Raw genomic sequence first — 13,270 nt, forward strand, 5'->3', positions numbered from 1 at the left:
GCTTAACAGAATAGAGAATCTCTTACACAATCAGATCAGCCACATCAGCCCTCGATCCAAGCTGTCGTCTGCCTCACAGACGGGCACAAGGGACTTTAGTAGTTGTTTGGTACACCTATAGTGATATTCATGTATTACTAAATGTTAAGGGTTAAAGGGTACATTTTATTAAAGCATATATTTGCCAAAAAACTAATTGATTACATGAGTGATTGTGTAGATGAACAACCAGATTTTGTTGAAATCAAGCCTTTTTCTAATAACATAACTGTTAAAGCTAACATTTAACATCCAAACTTATAAGACTTTTGAAAGCCTGCCAATCACTGCAATGCTAGTAAATACTTTCAAATGTATTTTTAGTCTCAGTGTAACATGGTATTGTAGACCTAGTTTTAATGAGAGGAAACTGTGAAACACTGGTCAAGAATTTTAGACAATGCTCTTCTTGCTGACGTTCTCATTGGACTCAAGACTTGCGTTACAAAGCCATGAGGTCAGGAGGTCCTGCCCCCTCAGTCACCTTATCTAAAGGCCTTCAATGATCTGATGACAAGAGGTCCAAACAACAGCTTCCTTTAGACGGAGACCTAAAAACCAACTCCTGGGTGAAATTAATAACTTAAGCTATTATATTTGCATCCTACATTATTTTTTATAGATTCTCTCTGTCTGAAAATTCCCAGAGATTTGGTTAAGCTCAATAAAGTGGGACAATTCCCCAAAATTAATTGTGGATTAAAGTTAAGGCCTGTTTAGAGGACAAAGAAAAGCCAACATGGAGCCCAGTCTTCCTTGTCTCCTCACAGTCTGTGTTTCTAGGGCACTAGGAGCTAGCCACACATGGCGCCTGCTATTGGTATGTAAATGAACCTGGTTTTATTAGGCCTATCGTCAGGGCTACAGCTGGGCCAGCACAGATATGCTAGGAAAAGTGAATCAGTTGGCTGGAATGGGGGGCAGGGGGAGAGACTGTTTTCTGAGTGATCAGTTTAGAGCCGCGTTTCACTTCAAATGTATCCGGTACCAACCAGTCCACATTCAAAAATAAACAGCTCACATGAAACCAAACAGACAACTGGTAAACAAAGTTGCATCCAATTAATTAATAATACATTAGGAAAATATTCACAGATTATTTTGTTTTACCTATATCTGTTTCCCTCAAAGATTAATTTGCATTTGGTGCGGAAATGCTAAGTCTTGCTGATCATGGCTTAACCTAAATGATGGATGACCTCATACTGAATGATAAGACAAAAACAAACCCTACAATAACAGAGTATTAGGGTCATAAAGCCCAGCACAGAAGGCCCCAATATGTCCCCCAGTTATTCACTGACATAAAACACAAAAGCAGCAGGTATGATGGCCTTCAAACAACAAAAGTCAATAGTTTAAAATTGATTAAAACATAAAATAATGTTTACTTTGACTCACCGAACATCTGGAAGAAGGAATTCAAAATGTGTTATCCCAGTAACCATACAATAATATTAGGCTGGAGCTCAATTTGGAAGTGAGACCAGTTGTACCCGTGTGCTGGTCAGGCACCACATTCCACAGACTCTTCAAAGATGAGCCAAAATAAAGAGACATGCAGGCCGCTGAGGTCTGAGGAGCATCATGGCACAGCTCTGATCCATTATCTCCGAACACACACCAACCAACAACTGAAAAACCTAATATTCAACCCAGAATGGCCATGACTAAAACTTTTCTGGACAGAATTAGTTTGAACAGAGGGCAGATTTCCTTCAGGATTACGGGGGTTTTACCCCAGAGAGGGGGTGGAAGGGAGTCCAGAGAAGGAGGAGGGCTATTGTCACAGCCAGTCCCCTTGGAGTATTCCTGCACCTTGCCTCGTCTCATTGGCTCTAAGGGGCTAATATGCTAATGATGGGATGAAATGCCGGACTCTTGTCTTCCCATCTCCCCTCTTGTGCGGCAGACATGCATTTCTACCATTACTATGGTAACAGGTTGCTCTATGGGGTGCAAGGGCACCCTATTTCCTGAAAGCCTCGGGTAATGAGAGTCTGCCCAAGCAGGGATGTCAGCAACACATGGCAAATACAACTTAGTATTCAAAACATTTTGTAGTGCTGCTCATACTATAAGGATGTGTTTAATTGGGCTTGTTAGTTGTAGTTGTAAAAATAATTTAGGTAATAATAATTAAATTTAATGACAAATCTTGCTTAATTAGCTGTGAGTCACTCTATTTTCCTGCTTTAATTTTCACATTTGGAAGATCATAATTTTATGCAACAGCAGAATAAAATGTTAAGGAAACTTGTCTGCAACACCTTTCAAATCAAAGAAACTTAAAGGACAAATGTCTATTCCTTTGCCAAGTTATCTGTACAGATGTTTAAACAGCTGGACAGATTATAGAGCAGTTAATCGAATTTCATTATTAATCACGATTTTGGCTTCCAACGATTATGAACACAAGATAAACCAGATAAAACAATTATTGTGCCACATTCCGTTTTACAATGAAGCTTTAGTTTTGTCTTTTAAATACAGCAGAGCCCGTTTTTCCTACAGTGATGTGATTTTGCCCGTTTTCCTTGAGGTAGGAATAGGTGCAATATAGTTTACCAATATGTTGAATACATGTTTAGTCATTTTCAGTAGGTTGTGGCATTGAAATAGGGCTGAAAGGATTAGTTGTCTGATAGATTAGTTGATCAACAGAAAAAATATCTAACCACCAACTATTTTGACAATCGTTTGTCATTTTTCATACAAAGATTGGCAGAAAATTCCTTTTTTTTTTTACATGCCTCTCGAATATGGAGATTTTCAGCTTCTCTGTTTTTTATCATATTAATCAAGAAAGAAGAAAACAATTTAATTATTTTCTGATATTTCATAGACCAAATGATTTGTCATTTAATCAAGAAAATAATCAGCAGATTAATCAATAACGAAAATACTCCTAGTTTGCAGCTCTCCAGTGCACTACAACATAACTGATCTTATAAATTCTCATCTTAATTTTATTTAAGTGTTTTTATATAGTATTAATTTCATGTATACATTTTTTAAACATTATTTTGTATTTGTATTTATTTTCTATTATATTTAAAGTTGAAGAAAATCCACTGCTAAAAAAGACACTCCTGTCTGAGGTTTATTTTTTCCTATTGACGTGTCCTGGCACAACAGCAAGAGGTCTGGTGACAGGCAAGAAGATTAGCAAAGAATGGTTGCAACCTAAAGCTGATAGGGCAATAAAAATACAGCAATAAAATACAGCAATAAATTTCACAATGATCTATTGTGAGAGAAGCAATCAAGCATTGAGTCCAAACAAGGTTGTCTATTGTGAGGTACAGCAAATGCATTACTTTATTTACAAGTTTAGCAAATGCCTCCTGTATTATATGGATATTAATCTCATTAAATACGTTTTGATTTGACGAAGGTCTGAGATTTTGCTAGTAAAAGAAAACAAGCAACATCTGGCAAAATGAATAGCACCATCATGTACAGTATATGGCAGAAAAATGCTGAAGTTGTATGCACCCAACCTGCACTTAGCAGGTGAGCCGGAGGATTCCATTTGGTCCCTGAGGGTCTGACAAAGGCCCTCTTCAGCAGACCCTACAATCAAACCAGTCATGTTTCGGGTGAGAGAGGTGAACCATGAGCCGCGTGTAATGACCAGCACATTCCACGGCTGAGTGGCATACCAGCTGTCAAGTCACCGGCTGTCTGCACTGACCCACAGTCAGAAACACCTGGAAACCTTTTGTCTGAGGGTGAGGGTCTTCACAACATCACCATAACAAAGTTCCACATCTTAAACACATTTAATAATACAATTGAGGTTGCTTTGGGGCAATCAGTAAATCAAAGTGATGCTATAAATTACTTAATTACTTAAAAAAAGTCTCTTTTATGTGTTGTATCACAGCTAAACACCAGAACACAAGCAGCAACAACAACAAACAGCGTGGGGAGAAAATGTAGTCCCTCATAATGGACTGCGATGATTAACAAACCACAAACAATCCATAAAAGTGTCATACATAAGATAATAGCACGAGCAAACATGCACTAAAGAGTCAAAACTGTTGGGAGGTGTGTAATATCAGCCATGACATGCTCTGACTGTAGTTCCCTGAGGGGGATTTTCCATATAAACATTCCTAATTGCTAGCATGCGATGACAAAATATTTGTAATGTTGCTTTATAGGCAAAATGCCACTGTTTTTTCACAGTAATTAAATGCAAAAATCTAAATGTTCACAAGAAAACCCATGATCCATGACCCATGATCAACAATATGTTTTTTCCCCCAGATTCATGCACATACCTCATAAAATGTTAAAGAACTAATGTTTCTTCATGTCATGTTGTGAAGAATAAGAAGCAGAAGAATCCTAGCTAAAAATAAATCATTTTTGCTTTGACTACGTCTGTATTTAAAAAAATAAAAAAGTAAATATGATTGAAATCTTTTTGTTTACCAAGCGATATATTTCAGTGAGTCCCCGTCAACTCACCTTGGCAATGGAGCAAACCAAAAAAGAATGAGAGGGGTGCAGTCAGGACAGGGTTACAAGTAAATCTCTAAACTAGGATTTCCTCTGCTGAGACCAAAACAATTTTAAGAAATCTGCTTATGACAAGAATTCAGTGCACAGCATTCCAAACATACTACACAGGCTTATTTACAAAAACAAAGACCAGTAAATGTAAGCCTCTGCAATGCAACCCCTACTGAATGCTTACACTCTAAGTTGGACCAATAAGCTTTCCCAGGTATAATTGGATTGTGCACCAAAACTCTGTGCAGGCTGAACTCATCTAAAATAGCCACATAGATGCATTATTTTTGATGCTGCAGCAAGTAAAAGGGAGAGGAGAGAAAAGCCTTCTGCTACACTAGACACTGTCTCTTCCTATGAAATATAATGAAGCATGTTAGTGACTGTGGTACTTCTTTAACGATGCCAGGAGGGGGAAACCAAATGCCACAACAAACTTCAGCCATCACGTTGTAAAGTTTAATGATTCACTCTGCTGTGAGTTACATGTACTGCCAATGCCTCAAGTTAAGGGGAAGGAAGGCAAACCACTGCGGGGGTCCTCATGCAAAATAAAAAGAGAGAAAGTATGTGAACACTTCATGGAATAAGTGTTTAGCTATGGCGATCACTACTGCAATATCCATGCTTCCAAGTCAACATGCAAGAGCTGCTGGGGGTTCTGTGAATTCTGGAAGCACTGCTGTTGTCTGTGCATGTTTTAGAGCAGCACAGACATATCTATCTGCATCAGTGTATATTATCTCCAATATGACAACCTTTTTTACAGAACATTATAACCTTTAACTAAAATGGTCAGCAATTAACCAATACTGAATAGTGATGGCTCAATACCACTTTTTCATTTCCAATATCAATACCGCAACTGAGAATATCTTTCAATACTGATACAACAAAAAACATCATGTACAAATTGTGAAAGAAATATTCTTCTCCCCTAACAGAAGAAATACACAGCTTGCAACATATATAACAGTTTAGGCTAATTGGTTATGATTGGATTATACTATTTTTTCCAATCAATTTGGCCAATATTGGATCAAAAGCGTACTAGAATTGTATCGTCATATTTCTTACACTGAAGATATAGTTGGCATTTAGCCTTTTTAAAAATTCTTAATTGAAGTGGTTTGCTAAGTCCTGCACCTCGAACACGATTATATGGACTCAAAAGCCTGCAGAGCTTACGTTAGCAGAATACAGCATATCATTCATTAATTTGCACTTGTAGGATCCCTATAGAGATGTCTTTCTGTTAAAGAGTAAAAGCCTTTTTATTTAACCAGAAACTGCTATATTGCTCGCCAAATACACCAGCATCCACTTACAAAAACTATAATTTTGTTGTGTCATAAACAACTCAGTTCAAACTCAACTCAAACTATACTGCCTTTTAAAAATCCTATATTTGTCGGGCAGTGGCTGGTTGTTTCCTTGATCTTGGTAAAATTGCTTTAAAGAAGAGGGCTGTCCAGTTTCGTGACTTAATAGAAACCACAATGCACCTTAAATTTTCCTCATTTAGCCAAATTACAACTTTTGGATTGAACAGTTAGCATAACAATAACAAGTTGGAATGCAAGCAAATGAAATGTGTCGGTGTGGGATAATTATAGTGTTTGACTATATGTAGCAGTTAGTGTTTAGTTTAGGGGCAAGTTTTAAACAAATTTAGCATAAAAACTTGTAATTTAACTTCAGATGACACCCTGGTTTTGTTTTTGATGTGCAAGTGTTTTCAATAAGTAAGACAAAGTGAAAATATAAAGACATCTGTGAAACTTGAAAGAACTTCTCATTTGACAAGGAGTTGAGGCACAGAGTGTACAGTGTAGGTACAGTGTAGCTTTGTCGAGGCATGTGCAAAGAGGACGAGATGCTTTCCCACAGATAACCACACCTATCTGTTGCCTATGTGACGTGTGACAAGCCTCTCCCCGTCCTCTCTCCTTAATGACGTTACACCAACAGTCTCTCATATAAGTCACTGCATGCAAAACACATGACTTGCTACATGAAGCTCCTCCCTAGTGCTGTCTGTAAAGAGACCACACCTGTGGACAGGAGCAGGTTCTGACAGCTTCCTGATCCTTGTTCAACTATCCAACATTATCCCTGAGATAAAAAGAAACGTGTTTCACAGCTGACATCTACATGCTCAGGCACAGATAAAGCTACAGTCAAACATCAGGGCTCTGTATAGGTACAGATATTGATGTGGAATGCTTGACTGGAAAACATCTCCAAACCCCAATAGCAGCTTTCTACACAACGTGCAGACTGCAGTGGGATAAAAATAACACAAATGGTGCTGCAGATGAAGTTTTCAGGCTCTGTAATGAACCACTGTCACTTTGCTGTATTCTAAAACAGACACACACTTGTTTTTGTGGTCTTGGGAAATGGCTGGCTGGCTGGAGAGATGCTATTTGAGACATTCAGGATAAACTAAATTCTTCAACATAGACGGGCAAGAAGGAAGAAGGAGTCCCATGGGACTTAAAGTCTGTATAAAATGCAACATGAACAATAAGACTTGTCCTTGTAAGGAAATGTCTGTCTCCATTTACAATTACAAACATCCCGAAATGACAATACCCAGATCTTCTAGTTATATCTCCTGCTCTTTTGTACAAACCAGATTCCACAAAAGTTGGACCTGTGGCTGTTTAAAATGTAAATTAAAAACAGAATGCATCAAATTCAGAGTGAGTATATGTCTTTCCAAAAACCAAAGGTTTACCCGTTTGAACATTAGATATCTTGCCTGTGTACTGTGTTCAATTGAATTTAGGTTGCAAATGATTTGTAAATCATTGCATTTTGTTGTTATTGTTTTTCAGAGCGTCCCAAAATGTTTCTGAATCTTGGTCTTCATAGTTTTAACTTCCTATTTCAAAAGAGCAAAAAACATGTTGCTGCCATGAAATGTGAAAACATGTAAGTGATAAGCCATGATACTAGACACTTATTCTGCTTGCAGAAATTCTGCTTATTTCTGCTCAGTTGATTTACTGTCAAATCTCTTTCTTGGCATGCACGATCAAGGAAAAATTCACTCAAATTACACTTGGCAGTTTATTAGGTATTACTTGTTCCGTTTTGTTAGAATTGTTTTCAGAGATTAAACTGTTTGATCAGTTGGATGAAGTAGTCTGTGCTGCCGTTGAGCTGTGTTGCATTTTACACAGAAATGTGTTTCTGTTATTAAGCCAACTCTCATTAATACAAATGGGGTGCACAAATTATAAAAAACCTTATGATACAACATCATTTAACAGCACCGAATCTGAACATTATAAACTTTATAAGGGAAAGAATTTATTGCATTAAAGAGGCTTTTTGCACTGCTTAATCTTAGCCCAGGAACCCTGTATATTTGAGCCTAACCCTGCTCCAGAGTGCCAGCAACCCCTCTGCTAGAGTTGGGGTTAGTCCATTTTGGCATGTGCCAGGAATGTGCCAGTATGAAAGCTCTTTTAGCCCCAGGCTAACAGCTCCCTTGGCCCCCAACTTACAGTGTCTTTAGCCCCAGGCTAATAGCCCCCTTAGCCCTGACAGCTGAGTTCAATTTATCTACGTACTCGTGTGCTTTTCTTGCAGTTGGATACCTGGAAATAGAAATGTGGCTGTTAAAATGCTAGTAGCTATATTAGAGTAGAGTAGGATTAGTTGTTAGAAACCAAAACATTAAATAAACAGAAGGTAACTGATAAGTGTTTTTAAGACAGTGAAATAAAAACTACATTTACCAAGTCCAAATATTAAAATGGGACTTATATTATGATTATTAGGTTAATGCCTCTGAAAACATGGTTTCAATTCTAAAGTATTAAGTGTTATACTTAATAGTCACAACTAAACAAGCGATCAAAAAAAATTAAATATAAATATAATATATACCTTAAATATAAGTTAAGTTGTTTCATTTATTTTTTTGAGTTACATGCTTAAGGACATTGTCGGATTATCAGATTTTATCAACAATGGTCGTGGCAACAAGTTCTTGCTAAATCCTGAATGGTGCACAGAAGTGTGTGGCATCACATTTTTCAAACTGAGCCCCGCCAACTTCAAACCGGTGAGAAAAGCAACGACACAAATGCTAAAATTTGTTAAATGTAGTAACCAAAACTGTTCTAACTTTGGCAGAAAATTGCGTGCTTATGTCGGACTCCATCATCACATTGAGATGATGTGTTTTTTGGGCCTTTAAGTTGTCCTACAATAACACAAGTAATCAAATAGACATTAATTGTTCCAGACAGTAGCACATCCTTGTTTCCAGATCCTATAATAGACATGTCTATTGAGAATAAAAGACAATGAGTGAGACTCACAGCCACGTCCTTGCGGAGAAATAAATGGTGAATGGACTTCCTTGTACGGTTGGATTTGTTCAGGGATTACGTTATGATATGATACAATACAGAAAGAAATGTGCACGACAAAGAGACAATGGAAGTAGTGTTTCACACACAACAAGGTCATTTGTAAGAAAGCCTCCAGGACTCAGTTGACAAATGATACATCAGTTAAAGAAGATGTGAATACTAAACAATACCTCAGAGTCAATAAGTCATAGACTGGCCTATGACAAAAAGTAAACATAATCACTTATTGTGGACTTTCTGACTCTCTTTCTGTTAATCAGCAGTCTATTCTTTGGTCTCTTTGAAAAAGAGTGAGATATGTGGTGTAAGGGCTGTAAAGAAAACAAAGCAAACTAGAAATATCTTATCACAGAGGGTGTGACAGTGCCAAATAGTGTCATTTGCATCACAACTTCCCCTTGTACGCCCTTACCACACCTGCCTGCGTGGGATCAGAGTGAATGATGTCACCTACAATGTCTCTTCCTTCTTTCAACTCAACTGAAATCACGACCTCCACTTGACTGCAACAAGTTCAACCTGGCAAAACAGGAACATCCAGCTACCAAGGACTCAACAGTGAAGCTTAGAAACCCCACAAAGTGAAGACTACTCTGCAGACACATTACACAGACAAACAGCTGCAACGGCCAGGATCCTCTGTCTCCGCTCCTTTGTCACCTTGGTTTGTTGGAAATGTTACCATAGTGACCTCTTGGGCTGAGGGGGTGGTACACTTGTGACAGCAGCAGATGTAGGAGGAGAGGGCATGGGAGGGGACCTGGGATTGGTTACCTACCTTTTCACTACCAGGCTGAGGGTCTTGTGGGAGCCTTTCACTAGGCAGATTGCCTCCTGTCTGAAGCCACTCAGGGGAATCTCATTGATGTTGACAAGCTCGTCTCCCACCTGGAGACTCACAGCTGCTGCCTTGCTGCCCTCCTCTACCTGGAACAAACACAGCAGATGGAAAACTGAGAATTAAACACGCTATTTTACCAAAATAGTGATATAGTATTTCAGGAAGCCAACTTCTCCCAGTGAGCTAGCTGGTTAGCATGATACAGGACATTTTGCAGTCTTGAGGCATATCACAAATCCTTTTCATGTTTTCTCTAAAACCCTCCTCCAGCTGATCGGTTTCTATAACAATAATAAAATGTTCTATTTACATACCAGGGGCATAACAAATAAAGACACAAAAATGAGAAATGCTTACCTGCCAATGTTACGTATCAAAACTAATATAATTTTACAACAATTTTAGATTGTTTTGGCAGTATATATTGTAATATTGCCCAACCCCACGATGGATTCAACATTATTCCCTACTTTATTGAGTTTCTTTTCAGCAAAATGCTCTGAGTGAATTTGAGTTACCTTTGCTAAAATGCTGCACAGTGTATGTCCGGGGCTTTCTCTGCCTGTCTAGGGAAGGAGTAGATCTGTTATGCACTGCTTTTGTCAAGGCTGAAAAGAGTAAGTTTGCCGTTTTGGTTTGGACTATGGAGGAGCCGTCTTGTTGTTTTATAATCCCCATAGGTGTAACTCATATCCCTCGGCCACACTGCAGTGTACGTTTTGACGTGACATCTGTTACGCACAACGTGATTGATTGATGTCTTTATTCGCAGTTAGCGCAGGAAAATTGAACTTGACTCAGAAAATAAAGTTATGGTCCTTTTCACTGCGTAATATTCACATTCCATAATAAAGAGCTTATGACAAAAACAACACTTTGAAAAAACATAACACTTAAAAATTAATGGCATGAAAAAAACAACAAAAAAAGCTTTTAAAGGTTAGCCAACTGAAAAACAGTAGCTAATATGTTTTTTGTTTTGTTTTTTCCAAAATTTTTATTTCATAGCTGCTAGCTTGCAGTGCAGTCCATTCCGTTTATGCCAATCTAAAAACACTGCTCTGCCTTTCTGTTTGAATTAATAAGGAGGATGATAGGTGTGGGGAATTCAAAGCAAACTAGATGACAATGACATCAGACTGTATTTAAGAACCTTTGCCATTGGAATGTGGATGCAACAGTGATGTAACAGTAAGTGCTGCACACCAATCGAGGATTGTGCCTTTAATGCAGTTTGTGCTAAATATTTATCAGAGTGGTCACCGGTGCATAGAGGATACAGTTTATAAGTGGGTACCAAAAGAAATTGTTATGTCCAAGACGTTCCCACCATAGTGTTGTGAAAGAGATTAAGTAACCTCATACGACCTAACCTTGCTGCTACTTACTGCTTCTCAGTACTTTTAAAACTTGTGTGATAAGCAAACCTCTAATATTTACTGTGGGATTTAAAGCCCATTGTGGTGCAGATTCTGCTAATGTGACCTAACTTTTCTACTGCGTTTCAGATCGGAAGTCCATGCTGTTGCCCATGTTTTAGAAACCATTGCTAGCAATTATGAATCAAATTGTTAAGGCAGTATAACTACAAAGAAAGAAGGGGATACGTGAGAGAAATGCATCTTCAGACATTTTATGGGGTAACAGTGACAGAAGAAAGGCACTGTTTCCGAAAGTTAACAGCAGACAGGCCAGTTTCTAAAGACATGGATCAAAGGCTATAAAAATACTTCAAAAAGCTGCTGTCCACACTAGTGGCATGGTGTCAAAACAAAGCGTATTGTGTTTGTTTGAGGGCAGACACCTGCAATAACACATCTGTCAAAGGGAAGTACAGTGAACAGAGCACAGTCCACTGAAGTCAGCAATGTGTAGTGTTGGTATATCCCCTCAGACTCACTGCATATAAGTTATTAAACCGACAGAATCACAGCTAGAGCGCAGGTCTCTGAAGTGTCAGATATACCAAGCATTAAGGTCAGAGCTGTCCTCACACTGACGCACAAAGTCAGATATGAGAGGTGCAAGACAGCACTTCTCAGTGTGGAAAGAAAAGCAGTGAGAACTCGCTTGGCAGTTGGCACATTAACACACAAAGGCCAAGCGCTGCAGCTGATTATCAGTTCTCCACTCAACCTGTGAGAGAGGGCCGTATGACTCAGCTACAGAGGTATGTGTACATTTACAGACCATTACGTCTTATATGGCCATTATCCTCAGCACAGAAAATCAGAGCCAAGATGCTCAAATCAAAGCCCCCCCTTTTCATTTTTATATAATACCAATTTTAAGGCAGGGTTAAGGCAGGGCGGACTGGGAGGTTTTATGATGACTGGCTAGATTCCTGAGCTGGTCCTGATATGGTGGTGGATTTTGTAGAGAAACTGAATCACTGACTGATGCGTTTACAGTTGGTTACAATGTTTAACATGGACACAAAACATCCAATTTGTACTGAAATTGGAAAATCATGGTCATAACATAGCATTAGATGAATACATTTAACTGAGGTATACAAACTTCAAATGGACATTACATCACATTAAGTCTGAGTGGTTGTCTTTCCCAAGAGTAATTTAGTGGTTGTGAGATATGCAAGATAAATACTGTACTAAATGGAGGTATTGAAGGCCACGACACAAACAGGATTACATGGTAAATCTGGCAATATTAAGTGTTGATGTCACTCCGCCCCCAGAGATCCAAATGATACGAAGTGAATATTGCATTTGTTCGGGACTATTTTCAGTTGTGGATGAATACACATTTGGTGCTTTGATAACCTTCAGAAACATGCAACAACAGCACCACTGTCATATTTGATCATGTTTACAGTTATATACTCAGTGAGTAAAATACTCAGAGATGGACTAAGTTTGCAAACTCCTTTGCTGCTGTGTGAAGATTTGTACATTTATTTGAAGCATAAAGAGGTTTGATGACATGAAAAAGATAGTTTAGACAAAGAAGAGAAGAATGGTAAAGTGTAGCTCCAAAGAATATGAAGTCAACAGCAGTTTAGCACAACAAAGGAGAGGATATTATCTAAACAGATTCATGCATTCAAGGCAAAACTGGCTTTAATTACATTTATCTAGGACTAACAAAGTCAACATTGGTCATTCTAAAAACTGATGACAGTACAGTCCTAATTGTTTTCTACAAAGTGTTGTACACAGTACATACAAACAAATGATGTCTCTAACATCAACAGTTCACCAGGACATCTGTGTAACAGCCTCGGGCTACAGAGTAGCCTGGCTTTTGTTCAAAACAACCAAACAGGAAACACTGCTCCACACAATAAGATTTTTTTAAGAATGTAAATAAAAACAATGGAGTGTCAAGTAGCAGCATAAAAGAAGACATAAATGCAAATAAAGGTAGTGTTTACACAGCATCATGGCAGGAGATTTATAGTGCTTTTCGAAACATTTTCACTTTGTCAGCCCAGTCTGCATGAGCCACA

At 38.3% G+C, this 13,270-nt stretch overlaps 1 protein-coding gene across 2 annotated transcripts in view; it reads right to left on the minus strand.

Moving 5' to 3' along the window:
* Window positions 1–13,270, minus strand: part of shroom2a (shroom family member 2a) — a 38,201-nt gene that overhangs the window by 16,855 nt on the left and 8,076 nt on the right. For both annotated transcript variants that reach the window (XM_059340762.1, XM_059340763.1), the window contains exon 3: window positions 9,739–9,887. In XM_059340762.1, coding sequence (XP_059196745.1) covers window positions 9,739–9,887 — 149 coding nt within the window. The remainder of the gene's footprint in view (window positions 1–9,738; window positions 9,888–13,270) is intronic.

The sequence above is a fragment of the Centropristis striata genome, chromosome 9, assembly GCF_030273125.1.
Source record: "Centropristis striata isolate RG_2023a ecotype Rhode Island chromosome 9, C.striata_1.0, whole genome shotgun sequence".
Lineage (NCBI taxonomy): Eukaryota > Metazoa > Chordata > Actinopteri > Perciformes > Serranidae > Centropristis > Centropristis striata.